We start from the raw sequence: 24,421 nt of genomic DNA on the forward strand, positions 1-24,421 counted from the left end.
AAAAATATGTAATAAAAAAATGTCAGGATTTAAATTACTGTAAATTAAAAAGATATACTTTGTGTGGATTTATTAAATTTAAATAACTAAAAGCAAATACTTTGGCACCTTCGATATTTCTATAGACATTTATGCATAACTGTGCGTAGTGCCAAAGACTACACAATACCAAGATGCTACATGAGGAACAAATTCCTTTGGATAAAATAAATATACCCATCTTATAGCAAATTTTCCAAAGCTTTCAAAATTTTAATTTTGAATACAATTTTCATTTAGAATATATAGCACTCAAAGTTAAAAATTGTATCAGTCTAAAAAAGTTTATTGAACTCTTGTTCGCTTTTTAATTTAGCATGCTGAAATGGCCGAAGGCCCCACTGTGCGGCGCTGTCTCGAAGCATCGGGCGCTCCCTCTGTCAGTAGGGTGTAGCGATAAGGCCCGGCATAGAACCGGTTTTTTGGTCGCTCATGCAGCTTCTTTTTATTGTATAGTCTTTGATGTAACTGTGTATGTATGTATATATGTACATATGTATGTATGCATATGTAATCGGCAGGGATTCTTAATGCCTTTTATCAGCAAATGCTACAAGTGATTGCATTTAACTTTACATCTACTGTGTCTATACGATATAGTCATTGTTTATTTGTGTGTAGTCATACATATACATATGCAGGTATGTTAGGTAGGTATAGTTATTGTAGTACGAGTACTCGTAAGTATTTTACCCTATGTTATTCTTTTCATCTACTTTTATCGACAATCGGTACGCTTAATCAAAACTTAAGCATTAAACTTAAAACTCTACGTGATCAAAGTATAATTCCGTTTTCAAGTTGAACTTCCAGCGGTAATTTGTATTGATTACACAATGGGATTGTTGTACAAACTAAAATTGAAGTCTTTCTGTCATGATTTTTAAGTACACTGTTCTCAAATTAACTTATTTACAAACGAGAGGAAATGTATGTAAATATCATTTTAAATAAAGCCTTTGTGTTACTCTCAATCAGCAACTGATAGATTCGGATGTAGCAGAACAGAGTATACTGTTTCGAAGCTTTGTCCGGTCAAATGCCTTTTTCACGACCTCAAAGTTTTTATCAGGGCTAACATCAATCATTATTGATTTTCTGCTGACTGCAACTCTGCCGTTCATTCCTGTGGTTACTTTGATAACGGGCATTGTAAAACAACATCGTTTCACACCAATTTTATAAAAGAATACCTAATTTTTTTCATTTTTTTACTTACAAAATCTCATATTACAACATGTGTTTTCATAAATTATTTAAAATTAATAGACAGTTGCGTCTTGATGACGCTTTCTCGATTTCTTTCTCAACTAGCAGCTTGTACGTTGCATTTGTGCCCGCTCCAATTGTTTCCCTTCCATTTTGCTATAAAAATACAATACAAGGGCCCTGACAAAAAAAGTTATGAACATTGGTCTGGTTTTATGATAATCAAATCTAACCGCTCACGGCGTTAAGTAGTATCTTAGACTTAGATGTGTGTGGATTGCTGACATCTTAAACATCAGTCACCTGATGGCTGGCAGTACAAATTATGGCGTTCGGGATCGTAGCTGGAGCTGAGTTCCGTCGGACCCGGACGCGCTCCATAGCCCCCTGATGCGGATGTTGCTGTTGTTGCGGAAGCTGCTGCAACTGTGGATGATTAATACTACTAGGACTACGACTACGCTGATGGAAATAGCTAGCACCAAAACTACTCATGTTGCTGGCCTCCTCAATGGCGGGCTGGGCGACAACAGCAATGGGCGGCTGTGGACTGGGTGTTTGATAGATTTGATCACCCACCACATAGCCATAAAATTTGAGCACATCTAGTTTGCACATCGGACAGGTTCGATGCTCGATTAGCCACGGGTCGATGCAATTCTTATGGAATTCGTGTCTAGGAGAATGAATTAATTAAATAAGATTAATATTTACTTTGGGTTAATTCCAGATGGGATTCTTACTTGCACGGTAATATCCTGATTGTGTCCGTGGGCTTGTACGTTTCAATGCATATGGCACAGCAATCGCTGTCCAGGTCCTTCTCATCGCTCATTTTTCCCGTCTTCGTTGGAATCTTCATGATGGCTTTTTTGGTAACGGAGCACAGATTGCGCTAAAGTTAGAAAAACGTTAACGTATGTGGAAACAAAAAATGCAGAGGAGGTTTCCCATACCGATTGCTGATCCTTCGCCTGCATGTAACGGAACCTCTGAATATAGTAGAAAATGAGCCACACAAGCGATATTATCATCAGAACGATGAATGATATGGAGACGAATAGCACTGAAGTACTGAAATGGAAAAATATGGAATTAATATGAGAATCGAAAATGAAACCCAATGCCAGCTCAAATCGATAAAGCAGAACTTTGCTGCTGTCAAGTACAGCCTTTTCCAATCGCATGGCCCATGGGGACGTAGCTCAGTGGTAGAGCGCTCGCTTCGCATGTGAGAAGTCCCGGGTTCAAACCCCGGCGTCTCCATACAAATAAAATCGTCTTTTTGTATATTCAAAGTGTTCTGTTTTAAAGGAATACCTAATTTTTCTTTTAATGCATTTCAGCTTTTGTATACTGTAATGCATTAAATAATAACGAATTCGTGTCGAAAGAGTGTGTACGAGTCGTAGCATGAGCCACAAATATCAATTGGGAATCGGTCGTATAATACGAAAATAAATTCCTTTTTCAGTATTTTTTTTGGCAAATGTGTATAAAATTTCAAGCATAGATGGTGCCAGCCAAAATAACATTTGAAAGGGAAATTTTTCTGGTGGCAATGTGCCTGAGACTTCTCTGGACCCTAATAGCACGTTTGTCTGATGTCGAATGCAAGGGGACGTAGCTCAGTGGTAGAGCGCTCGCTTCGCATGTGAGAAGTCCCGGGTTCAAACCCCGGCGTCTCCAATTTCTGCCGACAGTTTCTGTTTTTTTTTCGACTTCTAATTATTTAATTACATTTATTGTCTAAGTGTAATAATTAATTTTGGGAAATATAATGGGTTTGTTCTTGACAACCCCATTTTGTTGTGGAGTTTTGGATATCCAGCGCTTAGCAATATTGTTTGAATTGCGAACAAATTGAGTCCCAGTTGAACAATTGCTTTGATCAGCCGACAATTTCATGGGGACGTAGCTCAGTGGTAGAGCGCTCGCTTCGCATGTGAGAAGTCCCGGGTTCAAACCCCGGCGTCTCCATATTACGTGAAGCGTAATCTCATTATTCTTTTTTGTAACTTAAGGAACTTACCGATTCAAACTACTGATAGTTCGTACACCACGGCGTCCCTCGATTACGGATATGGTTACATTGTATCCTCTATCAACAGTCATTGCAAGATCTTGTCCGATATTTTGATACGTTATCACAGCCGCAATGTTTCCTACAAAAATAAGAATGTATTCCGACTGTTAGGGCCTGTACTACAAAACCTTCAACTTACGCGTCTTGCCCTTGATCTGCATCTTCTCCAGCTGCATCACCTGCTTGTCGTTGTAGATAATGACACCGGCGGCGTTCTGCTGATAGACATGCTTAACCTTTTCTTCGAATGTGCAACGGCCGCGTCTAACCAAAGCAATCCAGACCACTCCCTTTTCAGGCATGGGGGCGCCCATAGTTCCCCGAATATAGGGCGTGCAGGCGTAGTCATCGCTAACGTTGTCAGTGGCACTGATGTGGATCAAACGGCCAGTTACATTCAACACCCGGCCCTCTCCATAACGAGCCTGCTCCTGGGCAAAGTCCGTCTCACACAGCGTGTTCCCATGGTCCACATATGACCAGTTGAGAAAAGCGTAGTTGTAGACATCCACGGAAATCCGCTCCTCCATGCTGGCGAAGGTGTGCGTGGCATTGGCTGGTCTAAAGTATCGCTGTAGGTCCTGATTGTATCCTGAAGTATCCTGATTGGCAATCGACATGGAAGTTACCAGGGTACCACCGAGCAGGAGGGCCAGGCAAGCCAGTGAATTCATGTGTCGTAAATACATGACGTAAACAAATTCTGCAGCTGTTTCGGTATTGCTAATCAAATCGCGGCATTTGTCTGTCACCGCGTTCGGTCAAGATCAATTGGCAACTAAAATGAAAAAAAACGTGAAATCACAATGTTCATTTTGGCTAAAAGACTGGAGGGCAGTGTTTATCTGGAGATAAGCGGTCTATTCAAAAACTCTCTCTAGTCGACGATCGGCCATTCATTTATGAGCGCCTATTTTAGTATTGTTATTTTTTTCTAGCACGATAAGGCCTTATCAGTACTGCGCACTAAAATCCACTGGAAATTCTCTTGCGATTAAATGATCATTTTAGAATTAAGCTTTAGTTGTCGTTTATCCAAGTATTACTGGAGAAACTAAGTATTTAAACGTAATGACAACATTTAGGTTCTCGCCCCATGGATTGTAATTGTAAATTTACCTAATTCACCGCCATTCTCGGTCATTTGATAGCGCTGAAATTTCAACGCCTTTAGAAGGCCAAAACCGTTCAAAATATGCACAGAGACTGAGAAATTAAATGCATTTCTGTTGGCCCCGCCAGCGGTATATGGGTGGCCAGGATGAAGCTGAAGGGCAAGGCACGGCAGAAGCGTAGGCGTGCGCCTGACACTGAAAAGTGGTTGGGTGAGACATGAAAAGAATGCTAGTTGGGACAGCAACCAGTTTTCTCACACCACTTTTAATCCAAAACACAATAAAAAACAGACAGAGACACTATAAAACATTTGCATGTGCACTGTGTGTTTTCTGCTGAAGTGCGGACCAGGACTGAGACACCTACTGGGATTACTCTTCTGCTGTTCATGGGGCCATAATAAATAACGCTTTGAGTAACTCTGCTTGCAGTAACCAAGAGAAGTCACCTAGCCAGGAACGGGCATCGAGCCAAAGACAAGCTTTATTTTGACGCCTATTTGCAATACATACTCGTACTTATGTATGTGCAAATATTCATTCGTAAGTGAGTGGCTGCGAATTTTGTGGGTTACTCTGATTAGCGTCTGCAGATGCACTGCCGGGAGTCTCTTCTTCGAATACCACTGCAGGACAAGGGACTGTGATACTGTTTATTTAGATTCAGGGAGTTTGTGATTCAAATTTCGTTCTCTTTGGACCCTATGTAAAATCTCTCATAGTCTCTCTTTTCAATCAACTTAATGTAAATATGTATGTATGTATGTACGCTATGTGCCAATTACATTTTCTGCAGCGTATTGCCCGCAGCGACCATAATCCTCCTCATTTAGTTTCGATTGCACATTTGGCATGCACCATGCATTTTATTTCAACTTGCGGACTTGGTTGCCCAAACGAAAAGTTACTACGCAGGAATCAAAGAATTTTTTCGCAACACCGAAGAAACTACACCCTTGCGAATTTGCCTATGGGATGTGTCGAGGCATCAAAGGACCGGCTCAAAGATAAGCCCACTAAATTCAAAACAGGAAAAACATGGTTAGATAAAAGGGTTGAATAAGACTTCAACGATATAAAGAACTATACGAGCATCAGCCAAACAGAGAAGCCAGCACCAACAACAATCAGTCTGATTGCTGCCAAAAGTGTGAATACACGAGTATGTATGCAGCAAAACAAAAGTGAAAAATCGCACGAATGACTTTGGCCTTGGGTTTTTTAATTTTCCTTTTGATGTACACATGATGTACGATAACCGTAATCCAATATACTGGAGTGTCTCTAAGAATCATGTAACATCATTAACCTGGTGATCGGACCGAACGTGAAGGAAGATGGAGTGCGGCGTTGTCACATGATTCCGAATGCGAGATATGCATATATGTACATACATATGTATATGTACATGTGTACATATTTCTTTATGCATTATTCGCCCGAAACTTTTCTGTCCGAATATCTGGTCAACAAAAACCACAAAAAATCTTCCGTATGAGTATTGATTTCGAACTTCCCTTTTCAGTTTGTTTTTTTCATGTTAAGATGTTGATCATCAATTTGATTCGTGGCGCATTTTGGTGGCCATTGCACTTCTTATTGTTTATTTTTATAGAAACGTTTTTATTCAATTTGGCTCATTGCCATCAACGCCACAAAATGTTTTCTCTTCTAAAAAAAATAAGTAAGCATTTCTTTCTTCTTGTTTATTTCTATTTAAATAAAATATACATGAAAAAACTTGATTATAATTAAAATAGTGAATTAATTAAAAATGATAAAATCGATTAAATTAAAAGCTTAAAATAAAATATATAGACCCACACATAGTTTTTGTATATATTAAATTGAGTATAATTTGCATGCTAAAACGTGATTTTTTAAAACGTGCTTCGAATGATATTCATTTTGGGTTTTAGTTTGTTTTCTAATCGACGTGCTGTGGCTGTTGGTTTGTTTGCCTCAAATGTTATCTTAAATAAATAAATATTTAATTTGATTATGGCTTTGCATATAAGATAAGCTGAAGAAACCTTCGGTTTGACCACAAAAGTAATAAGAGTGTTCAAGTGTTCAAGCAAAGACTCTATAACACAACAAGATGCGTAACGACCATACTGCTGAAAAGCACACGAAATTTTTAGCGTGGATTTAGATTTCTTTTAAAATTGTGCTGCTGTCATACATTTTTTTCTTCCTCGTTACGCATCTTGTTGTGTTATAGAGTCTTTGGTTCTGGAAGATTTTTTTTTGTTACCTCTACAGTTTTGCCTTTGACTTAAAATAAAAATGGGAGTCGACGAGTTGTTCATCGTGTGCACACTTCGGTCATATGCATGTGTAATTCGATTCGCTTGTAGAAATTAGTATTAGTTGATGACTGAAGGTCTGAATAAAAATTTAAAAACTAAAATTAAAAATTGAAAAATAAAAAGGTTTTTCTTTGAATTTTAATGTGTTCAATTTTTATATGTTAAAATAGAAAAATTGGTTTGTCTTAAAATGTTTCTGGACATTTTTTTTGCACAGAAAATGTCCAGAAATTAGAACTTTGGAACTGTGGTTCTAGTTTCCAAACTTCGAATGTATTATTTAATAACCAGTCAACACGATTTTTCCTCAAGGAACAAAACGAACTTTTTCTTAAAGATTTGGGGCTTAGAAATGGTTTGATGATATTTTTTTTTCTATGGCAGAACTTTTTTTAAAGAATTTTGAAAACTGGTATTTTTTAAGCTTTCAGAGTACGCTTGTTTTTTCACATAACCAGTATCTTACGTCTGTAAAGAACTTAGCTATTTTGAAAAGATAATTGAAACAGCTAAGTTGATCACGACAGCTTACGTCTGGGAAATATAAAGCATTGAAATGCAAATGATGTGTGCGGTACGAAATTTGACTAAAAACCAGAAAGTGAAAAAAAATTATACTTGTGTCCCTATTTTTTGTGTATAGGTGCGTTATTTGGCGTCGTTTAAGGTATCGCTCATTAAAATCTATGGAGAGACTTTGGAGCTAAAATTCGAACCAAACCTAAAATATGGAAAAAATGAACAAAAACACTACCACCGGAACAAAGGAACGCGATCAGGTACCAAATGTACAACCCTTGTTCGTTTGCTTTGTTCCCAATTGGCAGGGCCAACCCCAAAATTTTGTTCATTTTTCCATATTAAATCCAAATTTTTTTCGCAGTTTTAAAGTCAAAATTTCGTAAAACCCACAAAAATCACTTTGCACAATGCTATATTCCCAGACGGTAAGCTGAAATCACAAAGTGTTTGGCATCAACTAGCTGTTCAAATCTTCAAAATAGCTAAGTTCTTACAACCAGACGTAAATACTAGAGTTAGTGACAAGCGCTTCCTCTGAAAAAATTAAAAAAAAAAAATGGTTTGTCAAAACTGCTTCTGGAAAACATAATTCTTTAAAAAATTTTAAATCTCCATATCTATCAGAAACGGTTTGGATCCTGGAAAAAAAGTTCCAAACTTCGAATGTATTATTTAATAATCGAAAATTTTTATGAACAACAGAAATATATTTATTTCAAAAAAATCAAATTTCATTAAAATTGCATAAAACAAACTTTATTATATCATAGATATCGATAATAATATTTTTAAATCCTTCATTACCATTTTGGAACAGAAAATATAATCGAAACCATGGGGCCGGACCACAAAATCAAGAATATATTTGCTAACTATGGTGCATATACATACATACATGTATACATATGTATGTAAAATCTGGACTTCATCCCTGACATACATATGTACGTATCGTATATACATATGTACATGCAATGTACTACCAAAGACTATACAATAACAAGATTCTGAATGAGCGACCAGAAAACCGGTTCTATGGCGGGGCTTATCGCTACTCTTCATAGACAGAGGCGATTTTCGGCGATGCTTCGTCTCTTTACCGCGAACCCGCTGCCCAACGGCTTCGTCTGCGCATGCATGTGCATGACATTCGCACAGTGGGGCCTTTGCCTATATCAGCTGGCTAAATTAATAAGCGAACAAGAGTTCAATTAACTTTTTCACTTGTGTTATAGAGTCTTTGGTTCAAGTGTTCAAATGCCAAGAGATTTTAAAAGTTATAAGCGATACCGGAACAGAGCAGCATTACTGTGGTCAATTAAAAATGAATAAGCCAAGAATATACATATATACTTTATGAGGTCGGAAACGTTTCCTTCTCTGTGTTGCACACATCCACTTTTACCATAAATCTAATATACCCCCTAACCAAAGATTCTATATAAAAGATTTAACCACATATGTATGCGGGATATTTACAGTGGAGGCTCTTTGGGAGTGGGCAAGGTGGCTGGTGTTCCGTATTTAATTAAAAGTTAATGGCAAATATCGACTTAAAGCAGATTTCACATGTTCTCACTGCTTTTGCAACAGGCGTGGGAAGGGGGAAAGAGAAACCAAAAGAAATTCCTTTCCAATGTACTTCCAATGAGCCCAACCGCAGCAGTATGATCAGAGGAGAAGAGGAAAAGCAAAAAAAGAATGAGCGAAGACTAAGCCTCCAGCGCAGTAGCACCGCTCCTCTCTCACTCTCTCACACCCACTCAAGAATCTACTTGTTGATTCTGCCCACACACACAAACGTTTGCTCTGCTTATGCATTACTAGAGAGAGTGGAAGAGTGTTAGTTTCCAATATGCGAACAATTGCAAAGAGAGCCAGGAGGTCGCGCATAGTATGAGAGAGTACTTAAGCTGTATACTAAGCTCTCTGCCATTACCAGCTTCCTTCTGCACGCGTTCACAGTCAGCTCCGCGAACTTTTGACGGTTTCGGGTCGTGAAAGGCGGGAAAACTGTGTAAATCAATTGGAAAATATTGTCGCGTGTGTGTGTAAGTGTAGTGCATTAAAAATCCTAAAAAGTCTGGCTTAAAAGTGTTTTACCTAAGAAAATCTGAGAAAAAACAAAAAAAAAGCAGCAGAAAAATGCAAAAAAGGCGCGAAGCTGTCGCTCTCCTACATGCGCATTAAAGGAGAGAGCAAGTACTGAGCCTCCCTCGCACAATTCGCTCTCTTTCAAGTGTCACAATTGAAAGTGGGGTGAGTCATTCCAAATGTTTTGAGTTGTGATCCCGTTAAGTGTGTGCCGACGCACTTGGGAAAATTGTGCAAGTATCGTTTGAGGTGTATTGTCTGACGGCTTACCTTATAAATATTTGTGAATGTGTACTCTTATTGGAAATTCTCAACCTAAATGCAATGACAATGTAAAATCTGAAAAATGTGAAAATGGAGATCAAAGAAAGGAATGTAAAAAAATTGGAAAAGTGTGTGAAATTAATATCGCAAATCCCAAGCCCGTCCTTCGTCCGTCGTCCGTCGTAACCTTGAAATCGTCGTCCGTCGTAATCTTGTAATTGGCAGAATAAAGAGAGCGCGCTTTGTCGAGGAAATGGTGAGCTGAACTTATAGGAATCTTTCGAGTATATTATTTACGCAGCCTTTTGATAAAACCTGGCCTTCTGTTCTAGTGATTCCGTGAGGGAAATATGTGAAATTTTGACGGCAGCAGACACGTTACGTTGTCTGCAAAATGCATAGAAATTATTTACTTTGTCAGAGTGCAGACCCGTTCTCTTCCTGCGACCAAGGTGCTCCCACTTGGCAAGGGAGTGGACTCGTTCCTGCCAGTGGCTGCTGTTACGCTTGTTTGCATATTGCAACATCTGTTGAAGGGAAAGCAATTTAAAACATACACCAACAGATGCTCGGCAGACATGCACAAGCTGTCCCACCCCCCATACTCACAGATCATACAGTCCCTTTCATATTTAGAATCGCCGGCTCTCATAGAATGCCGAATTTGGTGACTTCTTATCCTTAATTACTCGCAAATTTGGCACTTTGATTTTATCTTGCCGCGGAATGTTAAAGATTGTTACGTACATAATGAATTTTAAGAAGATTACGTTTCTCGTTTTTTAAAAAGAGACTTGTCTCTCGACGTCTTTACTGTCTTATTAGGAGAAAAAATAAAGGCAGAAACAAAAACCATAAGATCCACAGACTGGGACAGCATAGACAGAAACAGCCACCAAAACATGGCTGTAGAATTAAGGGTTAGATCTTAATAATAATAAAGCTAAAATAATAATAATAATAATAAAGTAAAAATATGAGCTTTCAGCCCTTCGTAGCTTTTAGTGACATATTTCCATCTCTCTCCTTCTCGCTTTGTGAGTCTGAAGCTAACAACTACCATGAGAACCCTTTAGGGATCCATTCGCCTCCTCCTAAGTTAAAACACTTTCTTACAACCATCGCTCCCTCTCCGTCCACAACCAAGATTGTAACCGGTTTTTTTGGTTCCCTTTTGCCGTGATAGAGCGAAATCTAGCTTTGAACAGAATGCAGAAAAGGCAAACGGCTAGATCCAAAGCCTTGACCTATTTTTTTGTTGTGTTTTGCTGTAAACTTGATATGCTGGAGCATTTCTCCATACTCATTGCATACAAAACCCATCTTATGGCCCACGATAGATGAAATATGAACTGGATGAATGCCCTCTTACCAACAAGTCGAAAGAGGGTACTAGGAACTCGATTGCAAGATGAAGTCTATGCATACTTGTTTGTTTTATTTTGACACAAATTGAAAGTGCTCTGACTGTGCCTCTGCCGCTGTCCAAACGAGGAGGGAGAACAAACAAGCTGAAAGTTTCAATGGTGCTGTTGAACCTTCCTCCCAAGTTTCTGCAACTGCGGAAGTTGAAACTTGTTGGCGAGTTCTGGTTGGTCTGATGGGCATAAATCATGACCAGAAAAGTTCAAAGCAGCTCCATTCCATCGATTAAACTTATTGCTTCATATTCTCCATGCTAGAGTGGAGTGGGGCCCTTCATAAGGAGCCGCCCAAAAATAGGTGGGTTTCTAATTTCCTACCAGCTGCCACCGAAAAGATTTCACATCCAATTGCGTGAGACGAGATCCATAGAAGCATTCCCCATCTTTTACTCTTGCCTTCAATTGTTTTGCCAACTGTTTGTGGTTGGGCGTTGTGTTTGGGGGAAAATGTTGGCTCTTGGCCGACTTCCCAGTGTTATAATGTTCGTTTTTATTTTTATTTGGAAAAATTATTTTAATGTCACTTTGCTGCAAATTGTCTTGCAGCATTTTCATGTAAGTTTAGGCATTTTTGAGAGGCAGCCTTAAAAGGCCGAAACAGTTTCCGCTCTACAGCAAGCGATGGTGATAAAGCTTTAGTGTGCAATATTTTGGACTGCTAATGGCGATAAGGATGGATGCCCTATGTTGTTGAAAATACAGGAGCTGTCGATGGATCAGTTGAACAAAATTATGCTTAGATCTCTTGTAAGAACGACGCCTAGCCTTGATTTCTGAACCTGAATATGATGGCCTTGAAACTATATGCCATGCACTTGAACTTTTTGTTACATTTTACTTTTATTTGTGTTTGTGTTTGACTGGACCGTGGCCAAAATAAGACTCGTTCCAACTGTCGCCGTAATGCGGTGCATAAATATTTATGATACCCTTTGCTTTATGACTCAAAGACAGAAAAATAAAAGTTATGCAAAGCTTGGAAAACGTTTGGGTGAGGAAGACGTGATTGCCCGTACAATAAAATGCATCTGGCTAGAGAAATCCCAGAGTCCAGGTAGACCTCGCGAGGGCACATGAACACAAAAATATTAACACCAGCTACTGGGAAGCCGCTAGAAAGCCACTGGGTTCCCTGTGGTCACGTTTCAGTTGGGGGCAGGCGGGGGAACAACAAATACATGCACATAACTGGGGACTGTTTTTTTTTTTTTGTGTATTTGTCGTTCCATTGAGGAACGGAACTGTGCTAGTGTGCAGGGTTGGGTGGGGAGAAAGGGGCATGGGAACAAGAGGCACAACATGTGTAAGCTAGCGCCAACAACGTCATAAATCTTAACACACCTTCCGTGTGCTGTCCACCCAGGGATGACCCTCCCTCATGCACCTCCCTTTTTGCTGCAGGTCGGAAGCAGACTTGGATCGGATCGTTTCATTCCTCTTCCTTCCTTTACATTCATTTTCATTCATTCGAACGTCAGCAGCGTAAAAACGTGATTTCCGCTATTCGGATGCTAGTTTAATTGTTTAGGCAACTGTACGCTCATTGTCGGCTGTTTAGTTTCAGGTTTGATTTCGATTTCGCCTTCTTCCAGCGGAACAGTCATGTGCCATGTGCTGTAACTGTAATAGGGGTGGAGGGGGAGGAACATTCCAAAGCGCTTTCTTTGAGATCCTGTATATACATATGTACATATGTATGTATGTATGTATTTGCTGTCCTTGGGGAAGGCAGGAGGAGCCCTAAGAGTTTTCTAATATTATCTGGTATTTTTTTATATTTTCTAGAATTTTAGAATATATTTTAAATGTTTTCAGATATTTTTCTAGTAATATTTCTGTTTTTTTTCTGGTTGCCCAAAACTTTTATAAAACAATTATAGAAATTTTTAAATGGGTTCTTCTTTCAAACAGTTGAGTGTTGCCTCCTGCCTTCTGCCTCGTCCTGTGGCAATAAGAAACGATTATTGAAAGCGTCTTTCTTTCGTAGCAGCACCACCGATTCATAAATAGGTCGCAAAATCAGCAACAACACAAACACACACACACACACACACACACATTGCAATAGTAAAGCCACTCTCATAATTGCTCTCTTTACTCTTCGCCCACGCATGCGGTCAATGCTCTCGCGCTGCCTGCAGTGGGAGCAGAGAATCATAGATAAGACGTCGCGATGATCTCATCGCAGCGCCCTTTGCTTAAAAGTTGTAAGTTAAAACCAAAACCTTGTCCGAAATCTGACCGCAGCAGCACCTCCGATTCATAAATAGGTCGCAAAATCAGCAACAACAACTCAAACACACACACACACATTGCAATAGTAAAGCCATTCTCATAATTGCTCTCTTTACTTTCAGACAACGCATGAGACCATTGCACTCCGCTACCTGCATAAGGAGGAGAGAGAATCAAAGACAAGCGTCGTGATGATCTCATCGCAGCGAGCTTAGCATAAAGTTTTGTCCCAAATCTAAGCGCAGCAGCCCGTTCGTTGCGTCGCGGACCTAAAAATACTTAAAAATCGGAAATAACTCGCAATATATTACTAAAAACCCGCAGAAGTCGCGTGCAAGATGTATTGCTAATTGCAAAGTACAAAAAAAAGCCCCAAAAAGCCTGAAAATTATAAATTTTTTTATTGTGAAAAGCCTGAAAAGTGTGTGCGGAGAGCCAAAGGTCTAGCTAAAAGTTAAGTAATGATCGCAGCATTAGTGAAAATGATAAAATTCAGTGTTCTAGTAGCAGTGAAAAATGGGAAAAAACGCCGACCTGCAAAAAGTCTTTTGCGTCGCAGCTGTCGCGCTGCTTCCAGCGCTCATTTGGAGTGAGCATGGAAACGCAAGAAGAAATAACGGAATCATTTAAAGCTGTTGTCGTACAGGATGGTCATCGGACGGCAAGGAGTGCAAGGAGGATTGCAAAAAGTGAGTGAAAGTGAAAAGTGAAAGCGCTTGTGAAAACAAAACAGTTAAATGCACCGCAAGGACTAAATAAAGGAGCGGAATAAGAAATACAGCGCAAGTGATAGTGAAAAGTGAAAAAAAAAACCTGCCTGCCAAAATTCTATTGCGTCGCCGCAGCTGTCGCGCTGCTTCCACAGTGGAAACGCAGAAAGAAAGGAATAGCGAAATCTTTTTTGTTTTTTTGGGGCAGGGGGGATTCATAGCTGTTGTCGTACAGGATGGTCATCGGACGGCAAGGAGGGAAAGGATTTAAAATGCTGTTGTCGTACAGGATGGTCATCGGACGGCAAGGAGGGAAAGAATTTTACATGCTGTTGTCGTACAGGATGGTCATCGGACGGCAAGGAGGGAAAGAAGGATCGCAAAAAGTGAAAGTGAAAAGTGAAAGCGCAAGTGAATGAAAACAGTTGAATGTACCGCAAGGACTAAAGAAAGGAGCGGAATAAGAAATTGAGCGCTAGTGAGTGAAAAAAGTGAGTGAAAAGTGAAAAATGAAAGCGCATGTGAAGAAAAACAGTTGAATGTACCGCAAGGACTAAAGAAAGGAGCGGCCTAAGACATTGAGCGCTAGTGAGTGATAAAAGTGAGTGAAATGCTGCGATCAAGTGAGTGCAAGTGCAGGAGGGAATGAATTGAGGCAATATGGGCAAAAGTGAGTGTTAGAGCGCGAGTGAAAAACGAAATAAAATATAAACAGCAACTACAGACAGCGGAAAGAGAACGGGAACTTCACTGAGAGAGGTTTAAGGACGGAGGTGCATAGCACTGCTTGTTTTTTCAATTGAGCATTAGTAAAATGCAAGGTAATTCTACACGAGACTCTGCACTATATTATATATTACTTTGCACGTTATATTAACACAATATTTTATACATTTTTATTCATACAAAATTTCTATATTTATTTCTAGGCCCTCAGAGCGGAGGATCATAGCTCTTTTTTGATTTCGTCAGAAGACAGAAAGCAAAAGACATTTCACTCTGTGCATTAGTAAAATTCAAGGTAATTCTATTCTAGACTCAACATTTCTATCCATATCCATATATGTATTTGCTGTCCTTGGGGAAGGCAGGAGGAGCCCTAAGAGTTTTCTAATATTATCTGGTATTTTTTTATATTTTCTAGAATTTTAGAATATATTTTAAATGTTTTCAGATATTTTTCTAGTAATATTTCTGTTTTTTTTCTGGTTGCCCAAAACTTTTATAAAACAATTATAGAAATTTTTAAATGGGTTCTTCTTTCAAACAGTTGAGTGTTGCCTCCTGCCTTCTGCCTCGTCCTGTGGCAATAAGAAACGATTATTGAAAGCGTCTTTCTTTCGTAGCAGCACCACCGATTCATAAATAGGTCGCAAAATCAGCAACAACACAAACACACACACACACACACACACATTGCAATAGTAAAGCCACTCTCATAATTGCTCTCTTTACTCTTCGCCCACGCATGCGGTCAATGCTCTCGCGCTGCCTGCAGTGGGAGCAGAGAATCATAGATAAGACGTCGCGATGATCTCATCGCAGCGCCCTTTGCTTAAAAGTTGTAAGTTAAAACCAAAACCTTGTCCGAAATCTGACCGCAGCAGCACCTCCGATTCATAAATAGGTCGCAAAATCAGCAACAACAACTCAAACACACACACACACATTGCAATAGTAAAGCCACTCTCATAATTGCTCTCTTTACTTTCAGACAACGCATGAGACCATTGCACTCCGCTACCTGCATAAGGAGGAGAGAGAATCAAAGACAAGCGTCGTGATGATCTCATCGCAGCGAGCTTAGCATAAAGTTTTGTCCCAAATCTAAGCGCAGCAGCCCGTTCGTTGCGTCGCGGACCTAAAAATACTTAAAAATCGGAAATAACTCGCAATATATTACTAAAAACCCGCAGAAGTCGCGTGCAAAAAGCCTGAAAATTATAAATTTTTTTATTGTGAAAAGCCTGAAAAGTGTGTGCGGAGAGCCAAAGGTCTAGCTAAAAGTTAAGTAATGATCGCAGCATTAGTGAAAATGATAAAATTCAGTGTTCTAGTAGCAGTGAAAAATGGGAAAAAACGCCGACCTGCAAAAAGTCTTTTGCGTCGCAGCTGTCGCGCTGCTTCCAGCGCTCATTTGGAGTGAGCATGGAAACGCAAGAAGAAATAACGGAATCATTTAAAGCTGTTGTCGTACAGGATGGTCATCGGACGGCAAGGAGTGCAAGGAGGATTGCAAAAAGTGAGTGAAAGTGAAAAGTGAAAGCGCTTGTGAAAACAAAACAGTTAAATGCACCGCAAGGACTAAATAAAGGAGCGGAATAAGAAATACAGCGCAAGTGATAGTGAAAAGTGAAAAAAAAAACCTGCCTGCCAAAATTCTATTGCGTCGCCGCAGCTGTCGCGCTGCTTCCACAGTGGAAACGCAGAAAGAAAGGAATAGCGAAATCATATTATACTGTTGTCGTACAGGTGTGCAAGGAGGAAAGGATTCCAAAAGCTGTTGTCGTACAGGATGGTCATCGGACGGCAAGGAGGGAAAGGATTTAAAATGCTGTTGTCGTACAGGATGGTCATCGGACGGCAAGGAGGGAAAGAATTTTACATGCTGTTGTCGTACAGGATGGTCATCGGACGGCAAGGAGGGAAAGAAGGATCGCAAAAAGTGAAAGTGAAAAGTGAAAGCGCAAGTGAATGAAAACAGTTGAATGTACCGCAAGGACTAAAGAAAGGAGCGGAATAAGAAATTGAGCGCTAGTGAGTGAAAAAAGTGAGTGAAAAGTGAAAAATGAAAGCGCATGTGAAGAAAAACAGTTGAATGTACCGCAAGGACTAAAGAAAGGAGCGGCCTAAGACATTGAGCGCTAGTGAGTGATAAAAGTGAGTGAAATGCTGCGATCAAGTGAGTGCAAGTGCAGGAGGGAATGAATTGAGGCAATATGGGCAAAAGTGAGTGTTAGAGCGCGAGTGAAAAACGAAATAAAATATAAACAGCAACTACAGACAGCGGAAAGAGAACGGGAACTTCACTGAGAGAGGTTTAAGGACGGAGGTGCATAGCACTGCTTGTTTTTTCAATTGAGCATTAGTAAAATGCAAGGTAATTCTACACGAGACTCTGCACTATATTATATATTACTTTGCACGTTATATTAACACAATATTTTATACATTTTTATTCATACAAAATTTCTATATTTATTTCTAGGCCCTCAGAGCGGAGGATCATAGCTCTTTTTTGATTTCGTCAGAAGACAGAAAGCAAAAGACATTTCACTCTGTGCATTAGTAAAATTCAAGGTAATTCTATTCTAGACTCAACATTTCTATCCATATCCATATATGTATATATGTCAACCCGCTCTCCTCCTGCGAGTGCCGGGACGATGGAGAGTAAGTGGCATTGACAGTTGCCTTGCAGCGCATTCTCCTGCTGACACCTGAATGACGGAGAGAAAGCCTTTCAAGAGATTGCAGCTTCTTCTCATGTTGGTTAATGTTGGTTCACTGAAGGGAGGGGTGTAAAAGTGCCTTAGAACCACCCACCGTTCGGAAAGGGTGTGCCCTGGGCGAATGAGAATGCTATGAATTGTTATGGGTTTCCACACTTGAATAAACTTCAAGAGATATCGATATAATGCCAATTACGTTGCATGCCCACTGTGCCTCACCAAAAACAACGACGGGGGACGGGGACAGAAGAGATGTGAAAACGTAGTCTTGGCAGAATAGAAGGCCCGAACAGTGGCAATTTTGGCGCAACCCAACCCCTTTACCCGCGCTGGTATTGATTTTGAGAATTGTCAACAGCTACAGCAAGAACGCCAACGACAACAATAATAGCTCCAGCAACAGCAGTGGTAACAAAAATAACCAAGTTATATAGCCTTTGTAGTTGTTGCCAAGCCCTACTCTATCACAATCAGAGGCAGGCCTGGGTCTGCGAGCATCTCAGTCCCATCCTGAGCTTCTACGTGGATGGGGAAGCGTCATCGAGATAGCAGAAATCAGCGCACTCGACAGTTTTCAGTGCCAAGAGTGAAAACGGCTGCTAATGGTCTCGCCTTCGTTCCCAGAGCAGTTTTCATTCTGCGGATAGTAAGCAAGTGACCTGAATCTGTCTATGAACCGAACGAAGCTGATGCTGCGCTTTGGGTTAAGGTTTCTGTCCAGATAGAGGCAGGGTGTATCTATCGGTTGAATCTGTATCGTGTGCCAATTTTTTCCATCCAGCGACAATTCGGTTTAATTAAAAGAAAGTTACGGGAGCTCTTAAACATTCTTAAGATATCGATTCGACGTTCAGAAAAAGTCAACAGTTACGAGCCGTCGTGTATTTGCTGTCTGTTTTCCATTGTCTATTTATAAGGTATTTGTCGTTCTTATTCTATTGTTGCCCCATTTGGCCATCCCCCTCCTCGCGAACCCAGAGACATAGAAGACAATGATAACACACGTGGCCTGCCACGCGAGTGACTCCCGCCCACGTAAGCCCAAAAGAACGGAAGCCAAGTTGTAATATTTTGTTTACTGTTACTGTATTCCGAAGGCAGGGGACAGGCAACACAAATTTTAAGTAATTATTGAGCCTGTACCCTTATCTGGGATTCAATGCATGAGATAGTATGAATATTCATGACAAATCGGAGTGATTGATTGGGCTAGGTGCGTAATGCGAATGGCCAAATGCCCCCGAATGTAGAATGTCACTCGAGTCGAACGGTATTGTCTGAAGGATATGTAACCAAACTGCTGCCAAATGTCTGACATGTGACAACAACGCCCCCTAACAGCAATTCCTAACACTGTGTTGTGTCTCCTATCGAGCTTCCAGCTGCCAATTACACAGCTGAAGGCCAATTCTCGCTTGCCACAACACTCACAAAAATTTCCAAATTCCTTCGGCTGTTCCAATTGTTTTTGGTTTCGCAAGCAGCAAACAAAAGAAACGGAAACGGCAAAAAAATCAGTCATTAAAAGTAAATTTTAGGAAAATTTGATATTTAATTTAAATTTATTCCAATACCAATTAGTAAATCGATTTGAAAAGTTTATAAGATGTCTGTCCATTTGGGACTATTTTCGGAATGCAATTGAATATTTGGTGGGCGGAGGTATCTACTGGTTGGGGTTACCTCTAAATATTATTTTACAGAACAGAACAGAGAGAGAACGAGCATTCCGATAGCTTACAATCCTGCGTATCTTTATATACTATAGAAATATCCCTATTTCTCACTACCCACCCACGCTTTGTTTCCCGTTCAGCATTTGGCTAATTGTGCGGTTTGCACTTGCCGCAAAAACGTGATACCAACGCGCTTCCAGCAGACCAATAACTACAGATACAAGCCACTAGACACATAGATACATTATCGCCGGATTTAGAAGTGGGGGCGGACACACGTCAGAATGTTTAGCACTTGGTAATTAGTGAGCAGTCCCCTTATAAGCCATACCTCCCTACCCGTCTCAGCGCGACACCCCCCTCCTGCGTACAGAAACTGGTGCTGCCATGGCAACGTGCTGGCAATTTGCGTGCTGAGATTGCTAAAAAATATTGATTTTTATAGTACGTCGAAGTATTTAATCATCGTCAAAAGGAAGCCTCAATCCACATCCCCAGCGACATCCCACAATTCGCATTTCGTATCTAATTAGCAAAGGAGATTTATATATTATGGAGTGACATTTTTATCAATATTAAATTCCACGCACATGTCTCTGTGCATGCTTTTCTTTCTCTGTCTGCTAACCCTCGCCTGTCCGTATCGCCACATTGTGTCCACTTCGTGATTTTGCACTGAACATCATAATTAATTCACATTTTTACTTTGAGCATTCGCGTTTCTAATGCGGAAAAATATCTGATTCTGTTTTGCTTCTCATATTCCGAATCGCCGATTCTCTATTTCTCCATTTGTGCTCTTATCTTGTCCCCCGCCCTCCACATTTAATAAGCAAGGTGAGTAAGTTTAGCTGCGGCTCTAATCTTTCGCATTATATTTTGCTTGTGGGGAGACTGGTTCACTCAGGTGGAGTGGACGCTTGCACACTTCCTTATTCGCCCTTAGTCACTCGTATCCGGTTGGCTTACCATCCGGTAAAGAGAATAATTTGCACTACTTGTATGAGCGACCGTTTCTCAATGCTCGTGGAAACATGCTCTTATGCATGGGGTAGGATAGGGAGGCACTTTAAAGCCAGACACTGAATTTGGGAAAAACTGATCCCAGGAATGACTATGGGACATTTGCGTCGTTGTCTGGTAACGACACTCACACAATCAATACTAATTAACCTTCTTGGTGCGCACTCTTAATTACATGGCGTTGCAATGGAAGACTGAACAGCGGAGAGCAAATAAAATAAATATTATCTCTAGCTAGACCCAAGCGGCGATTTGGTAAGAGGGGGCCGCCGATCGCTTTCCACTTCAACACGCAGCTGCCTTGGAAAAACAATGAGAAACATTGAAAAATCCAACACAAACAAGACCCAGGAATAGGAGCCGAAGGGGAGGTGGAGGTCCCCCGTTTCCCAGTCTCCTTCCAGGCGTTTGTCGCCTTAATTAACACTGACTCCACCACTCTGCCAGGGGAGGGGGAATTGGGATCCGAAGACCAACATGACTATGACTCACAAGAACATTTACAGTTTTGTTTAGCATGCAAATGCGTCTCCTGCAGAGACTTCGCCCTAAAACGGTGAAACGGAAAGAGACGCACTCTTGGTGGTTGGTTGCTTAATCCACGTCTGTGTCTCTAGTCAGGCAATGTGTGGGCGTCTCCGTCGAAATGTGAGTCATGTTTCAAGGCGTCGGCGAGGTCAATCGTCCAGGCGTACGATTAGCCACTTAGCAAAGCTTTTTTATATCAAAGAAAATCTGCTATCAATGAAATAATACTCCAACTTTATTTGATATGCGACTGGCGCGGATAGTACTCCTATGTATACATATGTTGGGCCATAATTTGTATAGTAAATATTTTATGAAGTTCGACTTATGCCACTGAACAGCCAAGCAGTTAATTGTTCCATACCGATGGACATTATTGACTCTTATCAGAGGAGCTCTTATCACTCGCCTCTGTTAAACGCTACGAAGCGCAAAAAAGTCAAATATTAATCAAAGATATTTTTGAATCCGCATACATGCATTTGGCATTTATTGTTGATTCCGTGAGGGCTCTGTTTGGCCATTGTTTACATTTAATTAATGGCTTTTAATCGTTCTGTGGCGGCAGCCAACATTTATTTGTCATTGTGAGTGTGATGTGATTCTTTCTCAGGCAAGTCATTTGCAAGGCTCATACTGATTGATGGGCTCTGGCTATGCTGACAAGGAGACCATCGAAACCGTTTTAATCTCCCATTTATTCCACGGTAATTAAACAGGCACAAGACATCACTTTTGCGCATACATACGCTGTTGCGGCTTCACTTATCCTATTTGAGCCCATTTTGTCAGCGATTCCATAGGGTACTCTGATACTCGTATCAAGCGATTGAAGCAGAACGAAAACTGAAATTACGAAGCAGCTGTGCAAATTGGAGCTAAAATTCCGGCTAAAACAAGAGTCAGTGGCCCCCACATGTGGCAAGCTTCGTTAGACAAAGGTCGGAGTCTGCACATTGTCAAGGGTCTTTGCACTTGTTGGTTATTTTCTGGCCACTCATTTCACGAGCCACGTCTTGCCACGTGTCAATAATTTTTCTTCCAAATCCGTCATACGTACGTACATATGTATGTGTGTATACCGTACGATCGCCTCTCAATCTATTTTTGGGATAGATATCCTTTCTCCGCTACGAACCTTGGCAGAATTCAAGAGTGTACTGCACTTTTGTTGCATCAAAGACAAAGTCCAACGACATGAAGATGTACGTATACTTTTGAGTGTGGCGTAATGCCATAGAAATCATTGTTTTATGGCTGCTTGGGTTTGTCGAGTCGTCGCATCGGGGCGCTTGAACTTTTAACGCTTTTCGAACTGTCAATCGCCTTCGCACTCGCACTTGCGTTCCCATTTTCATTTAAAACGCTTTGCCCCCAGCGTTGTGTTGTTCTCTCTCTTTTGACGGGTGTGCGTGTGTGTGTGTGTGGGAGAGATTAAACTCTCTATTTGGGGGTGCCGAAAGTATCAGCGTTGATAGTATTCCAAGGGGGCAGGGAGGAAATGACGAGTAGTTTGCAAACAAAGCAAAATCAAATCGATTTGTCAATGCCCTTTGGGAAAGAGCCATAACCCACAGCTTTAAACATTGTAAAACATTGCGGGATTGATTGCTGGAATTAATATCCTACTAGTACGAGTAAAAGCCACGACCGTCTGAATCATTATTGAGTGCAATATTTCCCCGTAGCAACTACGTGTTTTCATTTGAAAATCGTATAGAAGGGGTGCCGCCTCAAATGCAATAGGAAAATACTCGTACACAGAACAAAACAACAAACGAGCTAAGCTATAGCCGTGGTTTGGGTTGCCACAAAATTTGTCTCAGTATATTTGATCCCACTGATCTGTGGGTCTCCATCATTTGGTTCCGTTCGTTGAAGTAGATTGAGTTGACCGCAATTCCAGCCGAATGCCCCCCGCGAATCGATTTACCAAAACGTCACTTTCTCCCCATATCGGGAGTAGATTGGTGGACGCTGGTTATTCTTTATGAATGTTTTCCCTGCTTTAAACGTTTTTTACTTTCGTTTTATTGGAGGCTCGTGTTGACTAAACGGTTATTTAATGAGTGACAGCAGCCGCCGCAATGTCTGCTCCGTAATTATGCCATAAACGCTCTTCAATTAGCATGATTTGCACTTCCACATACATGAGGGTGCCTCTCCGTCCCCACTCGCGCTGAGTCATTTCGGACAGTTGTATTCGCGATGTCCAATGCTCGATTGGAGGTACCCTTGAAACACAACGTGGAATGTGTTTCCGCCTTCCCCGTCACTATATTTGTTATTACAGCGTTTATATTTTACTGTACGTTTAGTAGCTTATATTTACTTGGCACACATTTCTGCCTACACGCCCAGACCCCTCCCACCCTTACGCTATAATGGCCATCAACAGTAATCGTTGTTATGGCCGGTAATTGCCTGACCAGGCCCATTTATGCTGTTTTCTGTTTCTGATTCTTTTTCATGATATTTAGCCGTAAGAGTGCTGTCACGTAAGGAGAGTCGGCGATTAGTGCATTTGATTACCCCCGATAGCTGCCAAAATTTCTCGGAAAGACATCATATTGCAGGGCAGGGTCATAGAACCATGTGCCAAAAATCAAGGTAATTTTTATTTACGGCGTGGGAGTAATTGGATGTCCCACGTTCTTTGAGCTGATTTCCGATCTTTCCAGAGGTTTGGCATTGAAGTTCTATCAAGGTTTTCGTTTCCCCAAATCCCAGAACAAACGGACAGATGACTAGTTGGATGGTGTGTGCAGGTTACTCTAAAAACTATGCCCCACAGCTCAGCTGTAACCTTTAACGAACCGGTTATGCACTGCACTTTGGCTGAAGCTGACCTGTGCACCCAATGAATATGTATCAAAACAAAGGGCGCCGAACGATGGCCGTAAATCAAATTACAGCTATAGAACAGAGCTTTGGAGGCAGATTTAGGCGTAACTGAGACGCTTTCAAGGGTATTACAATCGCACTCAAGGGCAGCAGTTTGAAGCAAACTAGTTTGGACAACAATTATAAACAGATTTACGATTGGAATTTATTTTTGAGTTTTCCAAGATACCAGATTCACTAGTTATCGGATAGGACGGCAAAACAATTAGCAAACACTCCCAGGCCTATTCTGTAGTCGGTTCCCTTCAGTTAATGAACTAATGCAATAAGTAATTTATGTTCGTTAACGTTTTATTGGAATGAACCGGTCGCAGCTTGATTTCGCTTTGCCTTTGGAACATTTCACGCTATGCGAATCGGATGACAACAACGTCAGGCTGTTCGAGTATTACTTAATCATTAATAAGCCAGAACGTGTTGGTTACGTCGCAGGCGTTGCTCCCCAGGCAGCGGCGTAGAACCTTGCCGTCATTACAGGTTCTCTCATGAGGAAGCTGGCGCCTTACTTCGTACATCTGGTTTTTAGTCAGTCGTCGATCCTATTACCCTTGATTTGCGCTACGTATTGTATTTGCATTTTACGAGTATACATGCCTTTCACCGTCATTGTGGCGGTGGGGGGTATTGACGTCATTTCAAACCCGATGGAAGCAAAATGTTCCTGAATCAACTGAATTGCTATTCGAGGCTAGATAGATCCATGTGAAAGTACGGAACAGTCGGAAGCGAATGAATGAATTCCAAATTAAGAACAGACCATCCTTAATCATTTCGGTCAGGCATGTGCAGATCGATGTCACACGTGAGATGCTTTGTGCAAGCTCTTGG

The 24,421-nt window shown here is 40.8% G+C and overlaps 2 protein-coding genes and 3 non-coding genes across 5 annotated transcripts in view; 4 read left to right on the top strand and 1 right to left on the bottom strand.

Moving 5' to 3' along the window:
* LOC111074460 (protein goliath) overlaps positions 1-24,421 on the bottom strand; it is a 28,813-nt gene that overhangs the window by 1,371 nt on the left and 3,021 nt on the right. Inside the window, exons 2-6 of the mRNA XM_022367248.2 lie at positions 3,474-4,112; positions 3,281-3,413; positions 2,205-2,322; positions 1,992-2,143; positions 1,828-1,924 (exon numbers count right to left, since the gene is read on the bottom strand). Of these exons, the coding sequence (XP_022222940.2) occupies positions 1,828-1,924; positions 1,992-2,143; positions 2,205-2,322; positions 3,281-3,413; positions 3,474-4,023 (1,050 nt within the window). The 5' untranslated portion in view covers positions 4,024-4,112. The remainder of the gene's footprint in view (positions 1-1,827; positions 1,925-1,991; positions 2,144-2,204; positions 2,323-3,280; positions 3,414-3,473; positions 4,113-24,421) is intronic.
* Trnaa-cgc lies at positions 2,443-2,514 on the top strand. Its single transcript has one exon. It is a non-coding gene; the product is annotated as a tRNA-Ala (tRNA).
* Trnaa-cgc lies at positions 2,866-2,937 on the top strand. Its single transcript has one exon. It is a non-coding gene; the product is annotated as a tRNA-Ala (tRNA).
* Positions 3,157-3,228, top strand: Trnaa-cgc. Its single transcript has one exon. It is a non-coding gene; the product is annotated as a tRNA-Ala (tRNA).
* Positions 14,245-24,421, top strand: part of LOC111074466 (protein takeout) — a 152,133-nt gene continuing 141,956 nt past the window's right edge. Inside the window, exons 1-4 of the mRNA XM_041591817.1 lie at positions 14,245-14,831; positions 14,940-15,031; positions 15,725-17,110; positions 17,219-17,310. The gene's annotated coding sequence lies outside the window, so the exon portion shown is untranslated. The remainder of the gene's footprint in view (positions 14,832-14,939; positions 15,032-15,724; positions 17,111-17,218; positions 17,311-24,421) is intronic.

This window comes from Drosophila obscura, unplaced genomic scaffold (assembly GCF_018151105.1).
Source record: "Drosophila obscura isolate BZ-5 IFL unplaced genomic scaffold, ASM1815110v1 contig_151, whole genome shotgun sequence".
In the NCBI taxonomy this organism is placed as follows: domain Eukaryota; kingdom Metazoa; phylum Arthropoda; class Insecta; order Diptera; family Drosophilidae; genus Drosophila; species Drosophila obscura.